The 27,850-nt window shown below is 36.4% G+C and overlaps 1 protein-coding gene across 1 annotated transcript; it reads left to right on the forward strand.

Annotated features, from left to right (window-relative positions):
* Positions 1-831: 831 nt before the first annotated feature.
* Positions 832-27,850, forward strand: LOC140138105 (uncharacterized). The gene is given in 10 exon segments (XM_072160000.1): positions 832-974; positions 13,587-13,838; positions 17,688-17,972; positions 19,551-19,771; positions 21,798-21,923; positions 22,933-23,107; positions 23,934-24,096; positions 24,921-25,368; positions 27,270-27,425; positions 27,428-27,850. Coding segments are annotated over 10 exon segments (2,091 nt in total). The 3' UTR covers positions 27,550-27,850.

A 27,850-nucleotide genomic window follows, 5' to 3' on the forward strand; every position in this document is an offset into this window, starting at 1 on the left:
TACAAAAAATAGTTTACCCTTAAAAGAGATGAATATACACATGAAAAATACATTAAAGAAACCAGATAAATAACCATGCAGGAATTCGATGTCGCTCAGTCAGGAAGGAGGAAAATCTGGAGGCAAACACGATATTGAGAGCGCGCAAAAACAGTGATATACCGTGACTGAAAGCGAAAAGCACAATGTTAGAATATTTGCAGTAGGTTATTAACAAATGAATACATTTTATACCCTTTATATGCCCTTTATATAGCGCGCGTTTTGACGTTTTCTGGCAACCTTTTCTAACCTTTTGAGAATAATGTCCAAAACGTTTTGTGTTTGCAGTGGGTGTGCACTTTGGACCTGTTATTGTTTTGAAACGGCAAACTCTACGCGTGTTGAACGTGGTATTATTTTCATTCCACATGATAGCGATATTGCTGTAATGTCAAGTTCTATAAAATTGTCTCATTTTTGGATATCAACCTCATTTGCTTGTGCTGAGCCGCATAATTTTAAACAATTATCAGCACCACTTGTATCAGCACATCATAATCAGTTACATTGAAGTACTTCCTTTTCATTATGATGGGCACTGATGTGTTGATTCTATGTGGAATGTATGTGAGAAGTATATCCGCGCAGATTACTATCACAAATTGTATATACATGTACTCGTAATGGAATAGACACAACTGACCGAACGTTTCAAATATCTACATTTACAACATATGTTAGAAACAAGGGCAGCCAGTGAGGATGATTTCACGCAGGACAATTTTTATTTTTCTTCTCGGTACATCATTTGGAATTACACTATTTGTATTAAGTGGAGCAGGTACCAATATGTTGGTTGCAGATAAAAGACTCTCAGCAGATTATTCAGATTCATATGTACGAATTAATGAAAGAAATGGACATGTGCAATTAAAAACTGGAAACGAACAACAATTACAGCGATCGAAAGAACAACATGGACAACCCAATAGGTAAATATTGCATACATGTGATGTATTTTATGTGGATGCTATTATTGATTTATCAAGAGTATAAACTGGACTTTGCTCAGTTATAATAAGTGCCTCGTGGACTTTGCCAAGTGTCTCACTTGTACATACAAATTTATTTCACTATTGACCAGGCGTCTTTGCTATATTTTCTTATTGAAGTATTTCGTTTTTCTAGTATACTCTTTCAGTGGAATTTTTCAGTTTAAATCAAGGAAAACCCTTATTACTAAAATATCAGTTGATTCTGCTTTTGCGTTGGCGAGTAAATATACATGATTCAATAGGCCTATCATAGACGTGTTATTTCGTTATAACAAAACATATATTTAACGATATTTTTGCTAAGTGAATGAATTTGCAAGAAATATTTTCCACGCAAACATTATGCAGCTGGAGGTTTCCGGTGGTTTAAAAATCACATTTTTTTTGGTGGAAAAAAGTATTAGGAGGGGGTAAGGTGAGGCCTTGGATCACGAAGTTCGCCTCTAAACTATGATATGATGTCTTGAAAAAATCGAGTGAATGAATGAGGTAAAGGATTTATCAAGAATGAAAGTGGTCATTATATTGTTACTGAATAAATGATGCTAGCTTCGTTAATCAGTGATGCATCCATATATATTATATTTCACTTCCCCGTCGACTTATAAGTAAACACAACTCCGACTGCTGTAATTAAAGGAAGGTGACCTGATATATTTGAAAATGGAATTCTTTAAAATTGACGTATAACATAAAATGTCGTCCCTTTTAATATTATTATGCATGCGCAAAGAACACGTAAATGTTTCCTGGAAATGGAACTAATTCCTTATGGATTTACTGACATTTATACAGCGTGATAATCATGATAATAAAATGTACAGTGTTTGTATTTTATGATATTCATGTAATAAATTGATATCAAGTGAGAGATCCTATTTTTTTCATTAACATATTGAAGTTAGGAGTTCCAAATCGGTGTATCTCCGAAGATATAAACTTTTGAATTAGTCTCAAACTTGGTATACCACAACTAAGACTTATTCAACAGTTTTTGATGTTTTTTCAGAAATTGGAACGCCTAATTTCAATTATGTTAATGAGAAAAATATGAGCTGATACCAAAATCTGCATTTTGATGGGGGTAAAGTATGCTGTCAATCAGGTTACCCACCTTTAATCATTTAGACTAGCAACTCAGTTCAATATTAAAAGCAAAGTATAATGATTCAGCAATCCATAGCTATATACCTCATGGTTTACTGGCGTATTTTTCTTTTACATGCTTTACTGGGAGGAGCTGTATATCAAGTTACCAACCTCTATAAATTTATAATTATACCACCCTTTCCCCATCCTAATAATTTTTTCGTTGATACTTATGTAAAGCTATGTGTGTAATAAGTACAAACATTCTCAACATGACGTCATAAATGTAAGCACGACCTTTACAAATTGCGAACTGCCAAATTCTACAAAATCACTATTCTATAAGTGAAGTTTGAATACAATATTACTTTTTTAAGTAGTTTTGTCAGGATACCAAGAGATGGACTTACGCGCACAGGATGAACTTCAGATTAGCTCAAGTCTAGCGCTTGATATTTGAGGGTTTTAATGCGCCAATAAAAACATCTTTTTGGGGGTTAATAGGACGATGGTTAATGCAACGTAATATTCACAGGAAAGCAATTACACGACCGTCAATCAATGACCAATTTATCCAAGCGCAAAATTCTTATTGCAATCGATTGAGACTCATCAAAACTCATCCATCTAATCTAAAATATATTTCAAAATAAATTCCATTCGATGATGTCTTTTATTGTGTGTTTGGGTAACAACACACCAACAGATGCCCCATGTGTTTCTTGTATACAAAAGAGCAGACAAACGAAGTATTTTTGGTCAGTGACACTTTCAGGATATGTAAAGTGTGTGCTAATGATGACACCTATTGTATTTGAATCGTACCAGAGATGTAGAAACAGAAATTAATTAAAAACCAAAACACCCAAAAAAACAGCAAAGGCATTGAACAGCTTTCCGGTCACCCAATACTGGTTGCTAATTATGTACATCGGCAACTCTTTTATCCCTACCTATCCTACACTAAAAGGCGTTGCAGTGGGTGGGTATTTAACATATGGGTGTATGTTTGGGCTTTTGTCTAACACACGCGTCGCGTCACGTCACGTCACGTCACGTTGATATCTTCTTAAAAGTTACAAACAAGTCATACGGATTCAGTTCACGATTTCGTTTAGTTTTTCCCGGGGTGTTTCCGCATCGAACCCGTCATTATCCCAGGCCCACAGTGAAATGGTTATCGGCGTGGCGATTGCTGACGGCCGCACACCACCAAATAAGCCCCATCGAAATGCACGTAAAAGGGCAAACAGATTCGCGATTTTACCTTCCATGAATTTCCAGACACGATCATTTATTTAAAAAATGACTTTTTTCTATGGCAAAATATTTACTTGGCCTATACAAATGTAGGTCCTACCAGCTTTAAACCACGATGAGTAGGTTAAAGGTCAAATTAGGGTCATGGTCACACAACATTAATGGGGGTGGTCAGTGATTATTGTGACCAAGCCTGGTCAAAATCCGATGTAGTATACGGGTGCTAGACTCATTTTGAAATGTTGCCAGAAAGAAGAAAAATGACCTTTGACCCCTTATTTGTGTACATCCTATATGAAGCATGAGTAGGGGATTCTTCTAAAATATTTTGGTGGAAATCGGCTTAATCGTCTAGAAGCCTTAGTATTTTTGTGTGAAAAAATCACATTTTCAACTATATAATCAAGGTCAAAGGTCAAATTGGGGTACAAACCATAAATGGAGTGGTCAGTGGTCATTCTGACCAAGTTTGGTTAAAATCCAACTTAGTATGTGGATGTTATAGCGATTTGAAATGTTGCCAGAAGAAAGAAATGCGGGTGAAAGAAAGCATTTGGCAACATTTGTAGAAAAAAGAAAAAAGGAAGAAAAAGACAACCGAGACGAGAGCAAATATCCCCTACTGCGAATTATATGACCAGCTATTTACACCGCCATCAAAGAAGACCAAATAATACCGCATCATATACCTCACAGATTCTGCAAAAAGGGCTAACGTGTTTTATAAGTCTGAAACACGCGAATGAGGTAGCTTATTTTGTTTTGATAGGCCATTTTCACGTGTGTTTCAGTGGGAGCATTATTTAGTGGTGTGCGCACTGTACGTAGCCTCCGTCGCAGGCTACTCGTGTTTTTGTCACACTCATAGTTTGAGAAAAGCGAAAACGCACCGCCTGCAAAAGAGGCTACACTAAACTAGGATACGGGCTGTGGTTTAAAAGTAGTTCCAGCAATCCCGATTATTTTATTCATTGAAGCTTTGCTGTGCTTTGCGGCATTGATGAAAAGCTGGAATTCCATGGACTATTTCACGGACTATTTATCACGTAGGGAGATAAGGGTAATTGTGGAGTTAATAATTTATTATGAACTTTTGATAACATTTCAACGTGACGCGACGTGACGTGACGTGACGCGACGTGACGCGACGTGACGTGACGTGACGCGACGCGTGTGTTAGATAAAAGCCTATGTTTGCCGTACTCATGATGTTTTGAGCTCTGATATGGGCGCTAGAGCCAAGATAAATCTGGCTAGATCTGTCATTTTGTCTACATACCCGGTAACATTGAGACTAGGTCACTAGATTATACGGAGGTCAGACTAGCATTGAACCAATCAATGTTGATCAATTCCAAAGTATAAAAGTGTCGCTGGATTTCATTGGCTCGCTCTAGAGTCGCTTGGGTTTTATACTAATTTATTGTGCATATCTCCACGCCGCCGACAGACTTGATAATTGGTAAACACATCTGACGGCACAATTCTGACCAGTCAATAGCCTGTTGCATAGCGAAAGTTTGACCAATTAGCGGCGTGTCCACCTTCACAAGCTGCATGACGTAAGTTTACATTACAGCCTATTAGCATAGTGACATGCACCCTCTCATGTCCCGAACATGTATCTGATTTTGTAATGGTAAACTTTTTCGTTCCAGGCATCGTTCTCTGCTTGCAATGTTTTGAATTATGTTATAGGACATTATTCAAGTTTGGTAAAGAATATTAACTAGGATTGCCCATCACTGAGACGAAAACTTCGAAACAAGGATATATTTTAAGTCTTTCAAGTTAAGGTATGAACATTTTCGCTGTGCAAATTTCACGTTTTATTTTAATAAATGTTCATAATTGTCTAACAATAGGCCTTTTCTTCTCTGATTTATTGTGACTTGTCGGCCCGCTTGTCGGCAAATTTTAGTTATATGTTTGATAATAAAATCGCCCGGTAAAATCGCTAAATTGTAATCTTCTTTTTTTACTATGAAGCTCATCCAGATTTCAAAATCAGTACAGAAACGTAATAATTAACTTTTTTTATCAAGTATTAGCAAACGAATTTTTGTTTCATCTCTGGATCACCCCCGTAAGTTAACTAACTTTTCATTCATATGTTAATTAGAAGTAAACAAAATAGTAAATAAATTAAGAGAACCCCGGGCGAGAACCATTTAATACTAGTAAAAATATAAAACATGCATTTATAGACTCAAATTTGAAGTTGATGATTCGCGTAGAAGAAAGAAGAATAAAACAAAAATAATAAAGAGAAATGCAAGAAACATAAAAGAAAGAAAAGAAAAGAATAGACAGAAAGAAACCAAGAGAAAAGAAATAAAACATTTACATTCAAACGAACCATCAATTGCTCACACGTACACCGGGAGATCACCCATCGATTTACACGAGTACGGGAAATCCCCTCGATCGCGTATCGTAGGCCATTTAAACCCAACGTGGTTGTTTGTTATGTATCGAGCACGCTGATTGGCTTAGCCAATATTTTAGGCCGTCGCATTCATTGATTGGCTTATGATTTAGTAAAATCGTCTGTGCAACCAATCACAAAACGGGTTATGGAGCACGTCGGTATAACAATTTTGCTGATGCCAGTGACAGCGTGTGTGTTTATTTGGGAGCAATACATGAATATCGGGAGATTTATCCGCACCAAAAAGAATTATAAATGAACTCGTACGGGGAATTAATGGCTGCAGGACTCAAACAGGGGATATAGCACGATTAGTTTGTAAGCTTTTGCCAGTACTTGTTGCCTGTCATCATTTATAAATAACTGTAAACGTATAACTTGGTTCATGAGTTGTTAACCGGTTGTTATTATAAGCTTAAATTTATTAATTTTCATGATTTGATTTTGTAAAAGCCTGTAGTTTTATCATGTCATATTCACTGATTCTGTCATGGCAGGAAAAAGTGGGTAATACGGGAAGCTCATTGCAGGGAAATTTTTGGTTTTTGACCAACAAATTAAAGAAATACATACCGGTATGGGAAATATATGTCATACTGGAGGGAAATTTGGTAAAACTGGAGGGAAATTCTGGATTGCTTGCATGGAAATAAACATTCTGTGTCTGGAACCGATTCATGAATTCGGCTCCAGATGCGTCGTCTACTAGGTCTGTTTCAAAGGCAACTCTTTTGAAATGGAAACAAGAGTTGATCGATACGTACAATTGGCAATACGACTCTGACGGGATTAAGGCAGTTAAACCAAAGCTACCTGTAAAGTTTGCAACAAGTATTGGCAAAAAATAAAAACTCATTACCCATTACGCAATTTTCGTCTCAGATAGTCATATTTAGTACAAGGAACTTATACGATGTCCTCATTCACAAACTGATACTAGATCTGTCCATCGTATAAGCCTCTTACTGTACGAATGTGGTGAAGGAATATTACACAGTCAAGAATAGGCTCCATCATCTTTTGGTTCTGATCCCTCCCAGTCTCCCAAAACATCAAAATCATTGTACATTTACTTACTTAAGACTGTCCTTTTTCATATAGCGCAGACAAAGTAGGGCCAACTTGCCTAGAAATGGTCAAATTTTGGCAAGAAATATCTCTGTGTAATCCTATGTAAGTCCCATATCACATCGTTATCGGCGATCATGTTTTTTTTTCTGAAGTTTGGCTGGTACCTACCAGCGCGGCGTCATGCACATGACGTGACACAGCTAAAATAATCGACCGGGAATCAAGGATCATTAAAACATCAACAAATTTCAAAACATAGAAATCAGTAAACTTAATGGCGAGCGGTCCGAATTTTGAGCCATACAAGTTTACGTGGTGAACTAAGTAATATTGCCATTTTGAAACAAAAATTTACTGAGACACATTTTCACAATGAAGATTTTGAACATTTCTGGATATATTTCTTGAAATATTGGTCATAAATTTTGTGAAACGGAGGCTCCAAATAAGGACCCAGATTGCACCAGAGAGCATCTAGAACCCCAGAGCTGGACCCCGGCCGTAAGGCCGTATAAAATTAATGTTTTGATTCTCGTCCAGAGGATTTTCATGAATTGATGAGGAGGGAGGTGTTTTGTTTTTTTTTCAATGTAAAATTAGCATTGTCAGTAGTTTTCGGTCTTCTCCAACAGTGCTTGAGGAAACGACGAGGCCTTTTTTTTTTCAAATGTGAGATTCTGAGGATAAACCCCTAGAGTACCACAAAAAGACTTGGAAGTGATGCTTGTTCTCTAATAAACTTATTTGTATGTATGAACATTTCATAAATCATTCCAAAGTCTAAAAAAATTGAAAAATATAAAAAATATAAAAAATCTGACAAATCCCAGAAATTGAGGAGGGAGGAGACGAGAACCAAAACATTAATTTTACACGGCCTAAGGACTTCGCGCTATGCGCTCATGATGTGGGGGGGGCAAGCGATTTTTGGCCAGCCGTTCGGAAATTTTACCCCGGGGGGGGCTCATAATTGGCTCAATTGGTGCATCAAACTTATCTATTTAGACATAATCAGAGCACTTTGATTTATTTTTGGATCCCCATAGAGACAAAAACGTGACATTTGACCTTTTGGTTATGACTCAAGAATGGTACGTCCTAGATAGGTCAAACTATACAATTTCTGAATGCTTGAGGGAGTCTAGAGGAATACATTGGAATGGTATTTAACACAATTTGAGCAAGTTTGAAATTTCACCCTGGGGTGCAATTTTAGGTGCTCAAAAGTTGAGCTCCTGAATAATTCCAGGAGAACAAATAATTGAGCTCCTCATATTTCTATTAAAGGACTGAGGAACACATATATATGACGGCAATCACTGACATTTTTGTATTGTCAAATGTTCAATTCATCATTTTGTCACCAACAATATTAACACAGGCAATCATTACGGTACAGATAAACTTTAACTCAAATATTCCACTATCGTCCATGATGATTTTGAAGAACCATTAAAAACATACACCATGCTGTTGTTTTAATGTATGATGAAATATTTCTATATTATTTCTCCTAACATGCCCAACTGAAGACTAGCCAAGTATCAAAATAGTTGTCAAAATTTCAAAATTCCATTCATATTTCTATTTTTTCATGATTTCAAAGTGTAAAAAACCTATGACAATTCCACATAGTAATAGAATTTTTGAGACATGCACTGCATTGGGGTAATTAAAAAAGTTTACACTTATTTTCATATATTCTTTAACCATGTTAACAGTCCATGCTCATATGTTGTATTACTTCCTGAAAGGCCTGTTCAGTTATCAACATAATCCGAAAAGCGTAAAACACCTTAAAATTATGTTTTTCTTCCTAGGTCTACTGTATCAGTTCTGTTTTTACACCTTGTAATAAAACCATAGCATAAGTCAATATCAATAATTGCCGAAACTCGAAAAACAATCTACAATTATATTATGTTATTGTTGTATCCATTTTAATATTTAACTCTTCTTTAAATGTTTTTGTAAACACTTTCATAGCAATTTCCAACTATGTCATCTCTCCATGTTTAAAACCAAACAGTCTAATTTCCCAATATTACCAAATGCCCGACCCATCGACTCGTCCAAACACACAAGGTTCTGAACAGAAACAGTATACAACCAGCTACAACCACACACGTTTTCCAAACACTACCACTCTCCATCTAACACCAACATCAGCTAATAACCGCCAAACCCGAGAACCGTGAAAGCCGAGAACCGCTCTAGTTACTAATTACAGTTTAAATGTGTCAACTTTTACATTTGTTATCCATTTTTACTCCAATCATAATCACCTTTCTTACACTTTTTTTTTTGTCAAATCTCTTGCCAAAAACCTCTAGTTTCAAATTCGTGTTCGCACCCCCGTTACCTCAGAGTCGAGTTTTACCAGAATCTTACTGAAAAGAAAGTGGTTTCAGAACATTAATACTATTCTCGGCGACATCTTAATTCAATACAGGCATAACAATATATATTCTATTACCTCCACGACCCATTATTCAAAATCGCGCACTGTGATTTGTTGAAACGCGTCACGTGAGAGCCCATTATTCTGCAATAATGGGTCAAGCGCGGTAACACATTCTACGCACAGCATTACGCTTGGTTACGCGTGCAATATTTCCGCGATACTCGGTGTCACTTACGCGTACTCGCTCCACCTTGAAGTAAACAACTTAAAATATTTGTGCCAAAAAATGATATGTTCTCTTTAAATCGCACTATTTTCTGGTAATAGAATAGAAATAAAGGGTGCAGCATTATCCTTTACACGCAAATAATGTGTCCTCGGCAGTAAAAACGTTTAAATAATGGGTTCGGCTGCGCCTCACTCATTATTTACGTTTTTACTGCCTCGGACACATTATTTGGGTGTAAAGGATAAAGCATTACCCTATATTTCTTAATTCTATTACCTCCACGACCCATTATTCAAAATCACGCTCTGTGATTTGTTAAAACACGTCATGTGAGAGCCCATTATTCTGCAATAATGGGTCAAGTGCCTTAAAACATTCTACGCACAGCATAATTACGCTTGGTTACGCGTGCAATATTTCCGCAATACGCGCTGTCACTTACGCGTACGCGCTCCACCTTGAAGTAAACAACTTAAAATAATTGTGCCAAAAAATTATATTTTCTCTTTAAATCGCGCTATTTTCTGGTAATAGAATAGAAATAAAGGGTGCAGCATTATCCTTTACACGCAAATAATGTTTCCTCGGTAGTAAAAACGTTTAAATAATACGTTCGGCTGCGCCTCACCCATTATTTACGTTTTTACTGCCTCGGACACATTATTTGCGTGCAAAGGATAATGAATTACCCTTTATTTCTTAAATAATGAGTATGTGACCATGACACTTTACATATACTAAAATTATAACATGTCGTTCCAGCCCTTATTCAATTTAGTTGAGAAAATGTATATAAACATCTCAAAAAAAGTAACTAACCCCCTTAAATAATGACCATTATTAAAAAACGTGCTATTGTATTACAAATCTGTAAAATACGTTGGAAGCAGAATTTATTTTTGCACATTTTGACACCTGATTTGTAGCAATTGACTAAATATTGACGTCACAGCGTACATTTAAATCAATGTAGCCCAAGATTTGAAAGTTGCAGTAAATTCTATTGATTTTGCATTCAGTGTGATGGAAGTAAATCTGTGTAATGATATCTGAGTGTTTTGTATTGTAAAAATTTGTATGTAAGTGCAACATTCAAATCTGGACCTCACTACATTAAATTGACCGGTGTTTTATTGTTTTCTGGGCGGTCGTATCAAATGAGGTGTCAAAATGCGCAGAAATAAATTCTACTTCCAACGCATTTTACAGATTTGTAATACAATAGCCCCTGTTTGAATAATGACCATTATTTAATGGGGGTTAGTTACTTTTTTTGAGATGTTTATATAGCTTCGTGATAAACTCTTCCAAGGTTTTATGCTTCCTCCTACGTGTTCTACTTTTTTCTTGTCTGGCGCGGAAGTTTCACTCTGATATTGTAGTATGGCGTTTTAAAAATATCGAATATGTGATGCGATCAAGCAAATTCAGTCGGAACTCGGAAATATCAGTTTATAGGATAGTAAGAAAACATTTACAAAGCTACATTTTGCAGAAAACCCCATTGAAATTGAACAACCAGTTTCAAAGATATGAGAAACTAAAGAGTTTCCGAAACAGCAGGAAACAAAGGGAAATAATATTTTGTAAAATGAACTGTACCCAACTTCACTCAACTTTTTTTATATATTTGCGGAGATTGTACATATCAAAAGACTATCATAGAAAGCAGTGATAAGTGTTCTGTAGTAGAAATTTTGAATTTTGATAATAAGTGGTTTTAGTCAGAAGATATTGCATTTTTAAGTTATCGTCCCATTTTTAGACCAACACACGGAAGTTCATCCGTGTTCTCTACCACAGTAACAAAATGCAACCACCATGACTACGTACATGTACAGCAAAACCAAGACAAATTAATGTTATTTCGCATTATTAAATCAATAATATTGATATTCAATTTATGTCAGGTTTGCAAATATCACATGTTAAATAATACATGTAGAACAAAGGACCCGTTGACTTGAAATTATATTGTAGAGGGAAATTTGAATTCAAATAGAAATGGTGCTGGTGCAACATTGAGACCTGATTTTTTCACCAATAATAGGAAACATAGCCTACTACCCTATTACAGCTTACAGCTTATTACAGCAATATAAAGTTATTTTAATGTCGGTAAGTATTTAATTTTAATTGTATTTATTTATCAATTCATCTTATTTTCATTTTAAAATAAACACGCGCAATTTATGTTGAACTGAAAGTGTTTGAGGGCAATTGAGTGAGCAAAATGCTGTGGAATAGATAGTTTGAATAAAATACTCATCCGTTTGCAACATCGTTTTTGGTGGGTTTTCTATGAATGTACTTTTCTTCAAAACCATTAGAGGTAAAGACACGATTTTTTCATCAGCAACATGAAACATACCATCCTGTTACCACTTACAAACACCAGTTATTTAAATGTCGGTAAGTATTTAATTTTAATTTTTGAAGTTGGGTACAGTTCATTTTAAATCACCCTGTATATCCAAGTTCCGACTGATTTTGCTTGATCGCATCATATATGTTATGGGTCGGACAGTATTTCTTGTGGAATATGAGAGCACATCACGCACATCAAATTGCATTCTGAATACGAGGAATGTCCTTTTCATTGCCCATTAAAATATAAGTGTGCTCTTCCATTTATTGACACAAAATTTGAAAAATATTGTAAGGAGCATTTGAGGTTTTGACTTTTAAAACCGACATTTTGGTCAAAAATTGTGCTGACCGTAAAAACTCGATAGTTAGAATATGTGCTTACTATTGAGCGCTTTTGAAAACATGAAATTGCACCAAAGTCCGGCGTTTTACTAACTGAGCTAATGGGGTTTGAGACACACATTTACAGGTTTTACTTGTTTGTATATAACTATGTATATCGATGATTTGCTCAAACCCCTTCACACTTTTGTGGATGAGGTTCTTCATGTTTGCTACAAAAATCTGATTGGATGAAGGGAACATCTGAGGTTTTGACAAAAAACAATCACAGATTTCTATTTTCCACTAGATCTCACACATCTGTTATTATGCTATGCACTCAACCGTGTAGTAAAACACAGTCTGTGTAGAGTCTAGACTCGCTGTGCTTGGAAATTTTGTGTGCTCGGGTGTATCGAGGTGGAAATTGTTCGTAGATGCATTTATAAGAGAATCGATTTTGTAGTCAATCCTTTTCATATGAATGCTTGCAAATAGTACAGTTTTACTGGGCATCGTGTCTTTTGCACAACAAAACCGATAAATGGTCAGAATAGCCTTCATATTGACCCTTCTCTCATAGGGTGTTGACTTGTTGGTTCAAGTTGTATTAACTGGTTCATAAGTTACAATCAAGTAAAGTCGTACACAGGTTTTGTATTTTGTAAGTATATACACAAGGTTATTAACATATTGTTCATCTTATAAAATAAGAACGTAATACGAATTACCCTTAAACATTGTTTTGACAAAATTTCACAAACATTTGTGTGTCTGTTGAACCCTGCGATATTTTCTTTTATGTAAAACATGTTTTATTTTGTTTTGAAGTCTCAAGACATGCCAGGGAGCTCAAATAGGAACAAAGTATTTATCCTGAGTAAGCAGTTGGACAACCACATCTTAAAAACGTTTTTATGGAGATTATCCAAAGCTACAATATCATGCTTACTAAACTTTCGTTTTTAACCGTTTCTGATGTACCAAATCTGTATTTGCTTTAGCTAACATATCATAGAAAATTTGAAATGACCCAAAAATTACCAAAATGTGTAAATATTTTACAAATTGGGAAAATACCAAAACAAAATAACTGAAATTATTATAATGAAGACGGCCTATATGCTTCACCCTATAGCAGGGCGTAAGACAATGCGAGACACAAATTAATTATGCAAGGATTGGAAATAAACAATGCAAGCCCGAGACATTATTATTTAAATGACGTGTTTGGTGCTCGGGCAAACTGACATATGAAAATATTGAGAGAGAAAAATCAGGACTCAGTGGGGATTGAACCCCGGTCGCTGGATTACCGGTCCAGAATCTTACCACTGAAATTAATTATCATAACACTATTTTCTATTCGTGTAGCAATACAGCTGCTTTGGACAAGGGACTACATGAAACACAAAGAGTCGGGTCAAGACTACCATTGTCTAAAGATGATGACGGATATATGGAACCACAAGTTACACGCGACCCAAGTCCTAAGCTTGTAACAAGAACTAGTTTAAAAAGAAGATTGGAAGAGCTTCGCGTTGAGGAAACAGAACTAAGAGAAAAACAACCACAGAATTTTGAAACTGTTGATGATATAAATTACGAAGAAGGAATCGACGAATAGTGAGTCTTGTTGTCACTGCAACAACATCATCAAACCAACCATTTTCATCATATCCATCTTCGAAAATCATATGCCTACAACCGTCATTAGTATTGTTAGTAAAGTGTATCCATTCACAATAATTCGTCGGCCGTATCACATACTCACGTATTCGACATTTTTAACATTTTTGAGAAAATTAGTTTTTATGTTCTACTCTATATAACTATACCGTAAACGTTCGCCTAATGGCGCTATGGAGTTCATGGAAATGAGAGAGCGCCATCCCTGTAAAAGCCGACTATTATCACTGATCGTTAAGGGTACGTGTAGTTAAAGGGTGAAACCTATCGACAAATACAATTATGAACAAGATCGAACAAACTTGTTCATGATAATGCGGTAATCATTCACCTGATACGTTGTGGCCCAGTGAGCAGAGCATTAGACTATAGTGCGAGGATAAAGAGAACTTGTGGAGAAGATTGATGGTTCGAATCTCATGCAGTAATTTCTGACAGATTATGATGTCTGTCAATGTGTTTTTTTCTGATTTGAGGAAATTTTATTCTCTATTTTCTTGATTTTATCTTTAACATTGTTTATATAATTTTATAATTTTATCTTGTATGTGTCTTTTTTCATGATTCTTTGTTTTTATCGTTTCATGCATTTTAGAGTAACTCAATCCATTCAATCAAATGTTGTAATGAACCTATTTGATTGTATAGGCATTTGTTATGTGTGTGAGACGAACTGTCGCGTGCGACAAGTCTTTTAATTCGCGCTGATTGCCTATGCATCAGTGGTTATAAGAGGTATATCATTTTATTCGAAAGGGGGGGGGGTCCCAAATATACGGGGGTCATAAAGTCTTGGAAAGAATAATAGGAGGGGGTCATAAAATGATTTATGACCAAAATGTAGGGAGTCACACGATGACCACAGAAAGTGCGTTATTTTATTCAAAAAGACTGATTTCAATACAATTTTGGGGTTTGGGATCATAAAATTTTTGTTGCCAAAATAGGGGGTGCGCAATTTTATTGACGCAGACTTTTTGTAAATTTGGGACCCCCCCCCTTCCGAAAAAAATGATAGCCCTCTAAGAGGATTCAAAAGATAACCTCTGCCCCAACAATCCCTAGCTATATTTGTTTGAAACTGTTCCACGGAGGATGTATCATAATAGGCTCAGTCTTCAAATGATATAAATAAAATTTGAATGAGTGAATGAACAAAATCATACAACGACCAACTGAATAGAGGCTGTGCATATGACGTATCATCCCGTAAATATGGCGGACTACTCAAATGCATTCAACAAAAGCACGATTGCATCTACCGCGACAGTTCGTCTCACACACATAACAAAATGCACTACGATCAAATAGGTTGATGACAACATTTGATTGAATGGACTGCACTGCGCCATGATTACGGGTAAGAAACCAGTTCAAATCCTTTGTTTGGAGCCAATCGATAAACGCAAGGCCTCTATAGCTATCATTGAATACTGGCTAGGATTCCACAACACAATGAGAACATGTTATAAGGCGCTTTGGAAGGCACACAATACCCCAATGGCTTTCCATATTATGTGCACTCAACAACTTTTCAGTATCGAAGCCCGGTATCGAAGTCACGTAATGTTACTATGTCAACGGGATCACGCGCTTAAGTAATGAACCACGATCAAAACATTATCATCACGATTATAGAGGATTATGTATTCAAAACCAAGGTGGTTTTGAATACATAATCCTCTATAATCCTCTAGACGTTAAAGTTAAAGTTAAAGTAACGTCATTTCGCAAGCTCTCTAATATGTCCAGGACTCCAGGTTGCTCAATTTAACATACACGTATCCTTAATGCTGTTGAGATTTTACAAGGATGGCGCTCTCACATTTCTAAGAATCCAAAAGCGCCATTAGGCGAACGTTTACGGTAATTATATTCACAACACCCATGCCTCATAGTAGCTTAATTAGTAAGTTATTAATTAATTTAATTATGTCGTATTTGTAAAACCTTGACATGTCTGTATCACCACTCTGGTACCACATAACGACGTATATATTTGCCGATCACCTATATACTGCTCAAGCCCACTGCGCCAGCCCAATATGTCGTATCTGCAATTTGAAGAATTTACCGTTTCACATAGTGACGTATTTGAGCGACGTATTTGCGCGGCTTTGTCATTGCACGGTAAAATTGCTGTTTTGTCCTTTTCACATAGTGACGTATTTGTGCAACTGTTTCACATAGTGACGTATTTGCACGACGTATTTGTCATTTGAACGGCGAAACTGCCATTAGTCCTTTTCACATATTGACGTATTTTATTTAATATTGAGTTTTTGCAGGATAAGTTATGCACTAATAGTGATAAGTGAATTACAATGAAAATATAGTTTATTTGCATTATTTTTATCCAGGTTTTAATCGACAATAATGTTTTAATCAAGATTATGCAGCATTTGAAAATCGATAAATTTTCAAATTCGATTTTCTCGAAATGCGTATTTTGCAAATACATCAGTATAGGCCTATGTGATACCATCGAGCTATACGGCCGACGAATTGTTATAATTCGAATGAACGAATGACTCCAAATAATAATAATCGTTTGACATAGATGTTGTTCTGTGGAGAGTTAGTCCATAGTTTCGGTATAGCCTCGCGCTTCTCGGGTGAATACCACATACATAGTGTGTTACTATCGATACTTCCTTTGGAAACTGAAAGAAACCAAACAACAGCAGAATTTTGAAAGATGTTGATTATATGAAATACGGAAATAATGATTCGAGGAAAAGTGAGTCTTATTTTCCTAATTGGCTGCAACAGATGTTACCAAGCATCACATATCGTAATTGTGCCTCAGCATTGTGCCAAGTGTTCAATCTTCAATATCATCATGATATACTTGTCATCATATTCCTATTCAAAAATGATATTATCCCTAGAGTGTCATTATTTGTCATACATAGGTCTACTTCATATATATATATTTATTTATATTTATATATAAATTGCATTCAATTATCTTAAGGCGTCGGTCACAAAAAATCAAAATTATTTGATATCAGAAGGACATTCCTCGTATTCAGAATGCAATTCGATAGGTCTGGTGTACTCTCAAGTCCCACAAAAAAATACGTGAAAACGTCGCTAAACGTTAATATCCCATTCCTTAAGACTTAAGTTAAGTGTGTGTAGCTGGGATGAGAAGCCGGCGATCAATTGAAAATGTTGACTTTTCATATTGAAGATATAGATGTTCCCCAAAAACCTGAAAAATTGTACGTCTTTTTGTGAAAAAATGGGTATCAAGGTCAAAATTTTTGAATAATCGTCGGCTTTTCAAAATTACATGATATAAAAAGAACATTCCTCGTATTCAAAATGCAATTCGATATGTCTGATGTGCACTCATGTCCCACCAAAAAATAATGTTCATATGTTGCAATTTGATTCCTTAATATGCTTGTTCATGTTATTGTTATTCTAATAGCCGACCACTTGTTCCGTGAACAGTATATGTACTGCATAGTTGTGGTATAGCCTCTTGGATCTCAAGCTCAAATAGCAAATATACAATGTTTTATTGATGTTATTGATGTTGATTTTAAATGTAAATTAATTATTTTGCATATACGGTATCACCATCATAATTACGTGGTTGTTTAAATGTCAAGACAAATTAATGCATAGCTATGCATTAAGCTGACGGGTTGGCGCTTAAATAGCTGTTGACCTTTTTGAAACTGACCCGTTTCATAGTTCCTGGAGTATGAGGCGGGAGTGCATTCCACGTGCGGGCTGTAAATATCTTTATTCTTCAAATTTATATACATACAGCATTGACAAGACAGCCGCGGGCCAAAAGCTACCTGAAGTGCAAAGAGGCAAAGGTTACGAAGAACCAAATGTGACCCACAAAACAAATTCAAAATTGGTTACAAGAACTAATTTAGATTACGGAGAGCCGACACCGACACGCAAGCCAAGTCCAAAATTGGTGACACGGACTAATTTAAAGAAGCGCTGGGAAGAATTGCACAAAAAGGAAAAAGAAGATGACAAAATGGAACACAATGATGACATTGATGGTGGTATGAGTAACGAAGAAGAAATCGATGAATAGTGAGTTTTATTGATATTGTATGCATCATTCTCCAAATCATTTCACCGCATAGCGACCAATAGAAATGCATCACTCGCACATCCTATACCATCCATTCAGCAGCATAGTACCGGACCGACAGTCTTTGAACATTTTGTGTTATGTACGAGTATCATGTCTAGTTTGTACTTAACATTACGGCAGTACCACGCTATTGTAAAACAGTAAATGTTTATTCTATGAAGTAGTACTGCATAAATCTTTCATAACTTTAAACACCTGGCCCAAAATTGGTGTATGTACTTCATAAAGAAAGAACCGCATAAGCAAGATAGAAAGGGTATTCACTTCACTCATGGTGCTTGTTCGTATTCTAATAGTTATATGCATTAACCCAGATGTTCTTTGGCGGTCGGTTTTTTTTTTCACGGCAGTGAAATAATGCCATTTTCCCCCACATCTCATGCACAGTTTATCCCTTACATATCCATCCTATGTCTTGAATAGCTATTGTAGCCCACCAACCCTAATTCCTAATATCTCATACCCTAGTTTGTATGCTTTTATCTAATCCTGCCCCACATGACAATGACTATAGCCCTTAAATCCGGCAATGAGACTGTTCAGTGTAGGAATTGTTTAGCCTTTTTTTTATAAACATGTTTGCAATTTGCTTATAGCCATCTCATGCTGACAAGACACATAACTGATTGGTTAATCAAAACTAGGCAGTTCATGGTCAGTAGACTGAATATTTATTTTGTAATTAGGCATGTCATCTGTATAGAAAACTATGCAGCAGGCAATTAACTTCGGATAAAGTTTAATATTACTACATTGCACAACACTAAGTCCATTATCTATAGTTAATTGAATGTTTATTGACTCCTGTAATAACCCACCAATGTGTGTATAAACCTGTGTAATATAATATTATTAAATAATAATTGGTGTTCATAAAAGCAGGGCTATGAGACAAATATCCCTGACAAACGCTAGGAGACCATAATGGCTGTGTAATTTGTTTACTTTAGTGATAAGGCATCTTGCATACAATTTTCTTCGTAGTTATAGCCAAATTTGTTTCCTGTAGGTGGCTTAAAATCCTATATCATCCAATCAGCAGCAATCATTTAGTATGCGACTGAGAACCGGTTGTTTTCATGAACATCATAGCATATACAATTTAGAAATATAGCGCCATCCGTTGTTATCACATGTTTATTTCACATAAATGTATACACCCTGCACACAAGTATTGCAACATTGCTGAAAAAAACCGAGAAGAATTCCGCAAAAGTCGTAATTAATGACGACTTATTCGAATTCACTTGAAATGAATGATGATACAAGTCATCATTGGAATTACGACTTTTGAATTACGATTAATTACGACTGTACCTGTTTACACGTATGATACGAATTAAGTCGATTACGACTTTAGTGAATTCGATTACGACTTTCGCACAATGTAAACGGGGTAATAGATAATGAAGCCATTGAGACGGGTCGTTGTCGAATCATAATCTGCTGTTCTTTTCCCGCCTGAAGTTTTAATGCATTCTATTATAATTCTTAAGTTAATTATGTTTATTAAGTTTCAGCAAATTTCCCCTTAATTCTGGAGACGGACAACGGAAAATCTTACTGGATTGTGGAGGCAATATAGCATCAACGGTGGAGTTATTCCGAGAAACATACCCAGGTGGCAGAGATTTTATTATTCATTCTTTCGAAATAGATTCTCGCTTGGCGCCCTATTTTAATCCGTTCCCAAATCACCATCTGCATTGTCCGGTCGGTGTGGCTGCAAAAGACGGTAAGAAAATTCATAAACCATACCCGACTTCAACAAAGTCTAATAATGTCGAAGGGATATCACAACATTACAAGACTTTGTTAGTTTATAATTAATGAAGTCGTCCAAGTCTAAGCTATCAACCAATCAGAAACGCTGTTAGATGACTAGTAGTGTCCAGGGGGTTAAACAATATTGTGCTCAATAATATGCAAAAAAAAGAGCAAGAACCTATAAGAAAAACTCACGGTATGGGACCGGCCTAGAAATTTTAGAAACTTACTTCCATCGCACCCCTTTTTTAATGTTGTGAAATCTTGTGAGGCCAATTTCGATTTTCTTTAGAACTTGTTAAAATCGACTGATCAGTGCAAGAAGTGGGTCAATAGCTGCCATGTGTAGCTACCATGTGTAGATGAGTACAATATACTACGTGTAAAATGCCAAATATTCACAAACAGCTATTGCACTTATCCACAGTACCCACTCCTGTCACTGAGCAGTCGAAATAAAAAGCGTTACACATTGGATTTGATGCCTATGTTGTCATTGATAGATTAGATATGGACTCACTCCGTGGAAAGGCTTGCTTGAAAATGAGGGAGTTTCATAAAATTCTTTTATTTCAAAAACGGAGCGGTCAATTGTCAAAATTAACAAAATATGTGATAGCTGATAATGTTCCTCAACATCATCAGTTATTATGTTATGTTTGGTTTATGCGTTAAAGTACCCAGAAAAATCAGTTCCCGACTATACAGTTCTTTTAGGGACACCCTGTATGTGTTTTTTTTCTCGACGATTTCTGCTTTATTATTATTTGCAGCATAGACACCAAGCAAAACATTGCCGTATTTAATATTTTGTAGGGTAGCTGCAGGTAATATGGGACAGCAGGTAATATGGGACACCTGTTTTCATATTACCAAAAAGTAGCTTAGAGAAGGTAAACACTTTAAGTTGATTTGTTAAGTGTTTAGAGACATCAATTGTGCTTCTAGAAATGCAGTTTTGGAGTCTGTGTATCAAACTCTTGGAAATCAATGCCAAAAAGAGTGAAATTGCCCAAAAAATTATGTCGTTTTTTTGGCCTGATATAAAATCAATGACGTCACATTTTATGATTCAAAAACTCTGGTACTGAGGGGGCATTTGTCATTTTTTATGATCTTTAGGTGATGGGTTAAGCTTATCAGCAGGTAAAATTCCACTGACAAGTGGCACTTTCCTTTTATAAATGATTATTTTCTCTGATTTTCAACTGAATGGGTGCAGGTAATATGGGACACATAGGAAATTGTGGGCATTGTCAATGCGAAAAGCAAAACTATTTAGAAAATTGAATTTTCTTGTAGAAATTTGCATTTAACATTCAAAATCATGTAACAAAAATGTTTTTAGAACAAAAGAGTGATTTTCTGAACTTTTGATTTTCACCATAGAGATACATAGTGTCCCATATTACCTGCACATGCAGGTAATATGGGACACTTGACGATGACGTCATTTTGACGTCATAGCGTCCAAACAAACATAAAAACAAGGTAACATTGCCTGTTTTATTAATCTTAAAGGACAGGTTGTTCATCATAACAATCTCTTGTGGGCATATCTTCTTTAGTTTTCATGCAAATAAGCTAAACGTCTTTAATGGTCCCATATTCCCTGCAGGTACCCCTATTGGACAGTTGCAATAACATATCTCACTAACGTCATCATTATACTATGAAATAAGACGTTTTGCAAAGCTGAATAATGTTTGGCTATACCCTGATCATGCTGATGTTAATAACAAATACGGTACTAAAACTTAGACAGCCATTTTTGATTGCAACAATTTTTGGAACAGACTGTAGGAGACATTTTTCTGTGAAAAATCTGTGTTGTATTATACATTTTTCACGGAATGTTTTTGTCTGTGTTGTATTATACATTTTTCACGGATTTTTTCACGGAATTAATTTCAACCGATCACAGATTTTTGTCTCCTGCTGTGTATGACACTAAATGTATGTGATAATACTACAATGCGTTGTTATTTTATCAGGTAGTATGACGGCTTTCACGGAAGCAGCGTGGTCGCCAACCCGTGCCAAAAATAACGGGAAAGATATGCAGTGGGGAGGCGGAACCCTGTTTGTATCACAAGATGAAGCTCAAAACACTGACACAGGTTTGTTCGCGGCAATACACCATGTAATCTCGTCAGAAAATTTAATTTTTGAGTACTGAATTTAATGCCATACCGAAACTGAACGGACTATGGTATGTTATTGCGTGATAGCTACTACCCAATAATTTTTCAATTTTGAAAATATTTACCCTTCTGTTCTGGAATTATAATTTAAAAAGCACAATTCATCTTAATCCAGTCCACGAGTCATAAATAATGCATTAGGTTCCACTGCCTGAGCAGAATTGAGCATGTTTCACTTCATTTTTCAACCAAATCGGCGGTAATAAATCTCGTAGCGAAGTATCAACCTTTAACCATGTTAACCACAACTCATGCAATACTCACTTCATAGAAATTTAGGAGGTGAATTGTTGAACCCATGAATAATGTACTTGACGCCTTCGAATAAGGAATTCATGGAGAGAAAATTTGACATTGACCACGATTCATGCCATCGGAGTTATCCATGAATATGGAATTTATGGGCATGGAAGTAGCTGGAAGTAGAGGAGAATTTTGACATTGACCGCAATTCATGCCCATGAGTTGCCCATGAACATGCCCTGAACATGTCAAGGCCCTGACTAAACGCATGACACAAAAAGCGTGCAAAGACATGAATATTCATGTGTGAGCGTGAACAACCCATCAAACAGGCCTGCCATCAAAAACTCCCAAATTCACGACAATTCAAGCCCATTGCTAGCAAAAATATGGCACATTCTTGACATGTTCTTGGGAAGATCTTGGCATGTATATCATATCAGGGGCATGGCTCATTATGCCTAAATTTTGAATGACGAGTTTGGTCCGGATACCAAACGGCCATCTCGTCAGGTTGCCTTGTTCCTGTGTTTTTACTTTGGCATTTTACTTCCCTATGACCAATCAAAAGTAATAATATTTTACTTCCCTATGACCAACCAATAATAATAAAACACAAGGTACTACTAGTTGCAAATAATATGATATACCAATGAAAAAAATGAACATCTTCTTTTATCAGGTGGTAAACGTCTACTGAACGTAAGACCGACAATACCAGTTGTAGATCTGTCTTTGTGGATACAGAATCACACAACCAAAGAAGATTACGTCATTTTAAAATTAGATGTCGAGGGCGCAGAATATGACATATTGAAGAAGATGCTTGCAGACGGAACATTTGGGTGGATCGATAAGTAAGATTCGTTACTCAAAAAATAACAGCAGAGAAGGTACATCTTCTCTGTTCAGAATATTCTAAACCCACAAATCCTCTTAAAAGCTAATATTCAATATATTTTATAGCTGGGTTTGTTCGCAAATATTTTAGTAGTCTCCTCATAAATAGACTTTGAGGGTGGTGTTGGTATACAAATATTGAATGGGTTCAATGGTAAGAATATTTCCATGAGGTGAAATATGGACTGTCAGTTCCAATCAACGAGGCTTTTACAATAATAATGTCAAATTTTAGAAGCTATAAGAAACCGGAGCTCCCAGAGAAAACCTATTATAGCGAGTACTGAATTTGATCATGAAAACCAGATGGACATATCAGGATCGGCCGGGTGGGGACATAATCGTTAACACGGTCGGTCGACCGGTCGTGGGCGATATACCATTATTATGGAGTTTTATAATAATTTTCAGACATTAGTTATACAACACGGAAATGACTTCCAAACTAGTCTTGGTCATGGTGATGATGTGTGGAATTTGTTAATAATGATCGCCAATTATATATGGGCATTTATAGATTGTTTGTATATATTTGTTTGCAAATTTAGCATTAGGTGTAAATCACGTAATCTTGCTGCGAAATTTCCCAGATCTTCGTCAACCACACAAGATAATTTCTTCTCCCCTTTTCGATGGAATCACTGGAATGCCCTTCCTGATAAGCATTGTATCTCTAACCAGGATATGCAGATTTTCGTGTGAATGGTACTTTACCATCTTGATACCAATCACCGTTATCTAGTACCGTATAGCTACGTAACTGCTGTCTTAATTTATCTGCAGATATTACGGTGAATTCCATCATGCCCAACCTGTGGAAGGATGGACAGTAGAAGAAAAACATCAACTTGCCAATGTTCAACTTAAAGAGCACGGCCAGAATATGCTGGATTGGCAAGGAGAGAGTCGCAATTACGCCGATTTTGTTCAGATGCACCCAGTTAGGGTAAGACGATACGGAACTTATTTTATTAAAAGCATGTAAAAATCATTATGCGGACAGTGCCTTAAAAAACTGTAGCAGAATGACCACCGATAAAAATCAAAATCGCAGGTCATATATATTCGTCATTCAAATCTTTCATCTGCTTTAACCAACCAATAGGGCTTGATACTATTGACTGGTTAAAACAGGTGAAAGATTAGACGGTACACATGGACATGTTCACGGCGGCATGTGACTTATTGAATATTTACGACATTTCACTAAATATACTCATACTTAACATATACAGAAAAAACTCGCACTCTTCCATTACTGATAATGATGTTCAAAATACTAATATGAATGTGCCATCTTGGGCCGCCAGCCATATAACATGCCTAACAGTTATGATATGGTTTGACGTTTTGTGAGGGTACTTTTTCCATATCGGCAATGCCGATTTCTTCTGTTGAAAAGAACGAGAAAAAGAGCAAAGCCTCGAGAACAGCTAACCCCTTTGAACGAAAAAAAAAAACCATATATCAATTCAATGGGGCTAGGGTAGGCTTATTCACTGCCCTGCCTCTTTTTGATTAAGCCTCAACTGTTCACACACTTTTATAATAGTACTGGCTCTCACAGCATGTTTCGATTCTAGCGATGATTCTACACAGTATTAGCAATAGGCCTAGATACCAATTTAACAGATACCAAGTTAACAAAGGATAGAGCAATCGAAAGCAACTTGAAACAACATGTGATCAACTTCAAAACTAAAATCATAAACTTGAAAATGCCCATTGATATACAATGCTAAATCACGCATTATGTTATCTTTTCTACAGGTGCCATTGAAATCTCCAGGAATTCCAGGCGGCGTGTACGACAACTGTGGAAAAACCACCAAAATCGCCCTTGCTTTTGCTGTTGGCATGAACGCCAAAAGAGCCCGAAAAGTCGTCAACACAATATCGGCGTATCGACAGCATCTCCCTGTGACGCTATTCATTTATGGTGACTACGCTGAACTGTTTCCAGAAGACGTAAAACAATGGAAAACCAAATTTAATATCGGAATACGTGAGGATGGGTCATATCCGAACGACCATTTTTCAAAACTTCCTGCTAATTGGGTACGGGAATCGTTAGTCAGTGCAGAAGTACGGCTTCAGGAGCTAGGAATACAACCTGAGTATTATTTGCCAGTTCAATTGACTAAGACTGTTATTAATGAAGCACAGAAGAGAGGATTCCGATTGGTTAGCCCGACTTATGAGTTCCCGCCTAAAACAGGTGAGTTTAAAATAATTTTCACGCTTTTTAGACAACAGAATTAAGCAATATCCGTAAATAAATTCATCAGGATTGTCCATAATACATTATTTACAAAAGTTCTGGTGTACAAATCCAAAATTATTTCGGTATAAAAGATGTTATAAACATACCTCAATGACGTTTCGTACTACATCGTAGTACTTTCTCAAATTGACTGATCAATTCTCCCACTCCTAGTCTGTTTCCTGCTGGAACTCGACATTGGTGGCGTTCTGGAGTGGAGTAATTGGTCGTAAATGTGGGGTAGGAATTGGTTGCCCTTGAACTGTGAAAAATCTTATGTAGGGGAAACCGCGAGAGTATTCGGAACACGTCTGAAAGAGCACAAGACCGAAGCTGACAAAGCCTCAAATAAGGCTTTCACAAGATCACAGAGAAAAGCCTCGGTCACAGGAGAGGTAAATAAATCGGCCATAACAGACCACGTAGCGGAGGAAAACCATGTCATAGGATGGGATGATGCAAAAATCCGAGACAGAGAGCAAAACAGAAAACGAAGACACATTAAGGAAGCCATCTTGATCCGGAAAAAGGGGGCCAACACATTCAACCGAGACGAGGGCAACCACTTCCTACCCCACAATTACGACCAATTACTCCACTCCAAAACGCCACCAACGTCGAGTTCCAGCAGGAAAGAGACTAGGAGTGGGAGAATTGATCAGTCAATTTGATGTAGTACGAAACGTCATTGAGGTATGTTTATAACATCTTTTATACCGAAATACTTTTGGATTTGTACACCAGAACTTTTGTAAATAAAGAATTAAGCAATATTGCGGAATCTTTTTAAGATTGAAAATTCCGAGTAAATAATGAAATTCGAAATCATTATACCAGATAATACTGCTCATGTCATTATTTTTTAAATGCACACAAATATGTGACCATCCATCTCAAATCGCTCGTCGTAAAGTTGACAAATTGTATTTCGAGTTACAGTGCAAAATGTGCACAAAGGTTGTAGGCCTATTCATATTTATCTAATGTTTGCCCTACACGTATATACATGTTTCTCATTTTAGTGTCAGTCAAACGCCAATCTTTAATCCTATTGTTGAAGAGAATAATAAGCTTTAAATATTTATGTATAGAGTTAGTAAATAGTCTTTGTTTGCTTTGGCCAAATCTTGTTCAAGTGGTGGGTTAACTAGCAATCAACAATGAGAGGACATTCCTGAACCTCGTTGATTTGGGGATGATTTGAGGTGACCGCCAATTATGACAATTTGATATGTAATACCAGCGATGTGGAAAAAGAGAAATAACGTATAGCACCAAAATAATGTACTTTTTACTGAAGGAGCAAAGTTTAACAAGCCATAATTCCGCTTCTGGATATTGTTTGAAGTCAAATGATATATCATTATAAAGCTTATGATATATATTTTCTAAACACGGAAGAAAACAAAATTGACCAGGGGCCGACTTTACGAGCGTTTCGACGTGGACGGTCACATATAAATAATATATAGATGGAATACCGAAGAAATCCATCCACAAGTAATATAAGTATGCCCGTAAATGATTTTTTTGTCATAAGAGACGAAAGGCAGACACAATCCACACAAGCATTAGGCAGTAGGCCTACTGATACAGGTGGCTATACAAGCATGTATTATTGAAAGACCGATCTATTATAATGTGGTTTTTTTTATTGTTGTTGTTGTTGTTGTTTTTGGAGGGTGTCTGCATCTCGTCTAATTCGACAAAAACGCTAATAATACTTTATCATACCGTGACGGAATATACGATTGGAGACGGAATTCTACGGTATTGCATTGTGCTATAAAATCAAAATATAGGCTAATATAATAGAAAATTATTGATAACATTTTGTTGGTTCTCTTTCCCCCCAGGAATGACCCTAGAAGACGGTAACTACTACAAATACCGTGATGTAGAGAGAATACCAAAAGCTCTACGAATTATCTACGAATCTTTAATTACCCAATCCCATGGAGGATTCCTAATATTTGACACAGATATACCTGACACAAGGATGAATATTGTGTTTTACTTGATTATTTAGTTGAAAATTCCGGCTATAAATTGGTATCTATTGCTAACTGTGTAGAATCATCGCTAGAATCGAAACATGCTGTGGAAGAAAAGGCGCCAGAGCCAGTACTATTATAAACGTGTGTGAACAGTTGCGGCTTAAATAAAATGAGGCAGGGCAGTAAGTAAGCCTCCCTATGTAGCCTCATCGCAGTCCGCTAATTCAATTTATGTAATGTGCCTTCTTGAAGAATAAAGCGGTGAACTGTTAAGGCTGGTTCAGGCCGGCTGGTTGGAGCAGGTTTTTTTTTTCGTTCAAATGGTTTGGCTGTGTTTTCTCGTCCTTTTCAAAACGTCAAACCATACCATAACTGTTAGGCATGTTGGATTGCTGGCGGCCAGGATGACACGTTCTTAATAGTTCTTTAATTCTTTGAAC

This window comes from Amphiura filiformis, chromosome 2, assembly GCF_039555335.1.
Source record: "Amphiura filiformis chromosome 2, Afil_fr2py, whole genome shotgun sequence".
NCBI lineage: Eukaryota > Metazoa > Echinodermata > Ophiuroidea > Amphilepidida > Amphiuridae > Amphiura > Amphiura filiformis.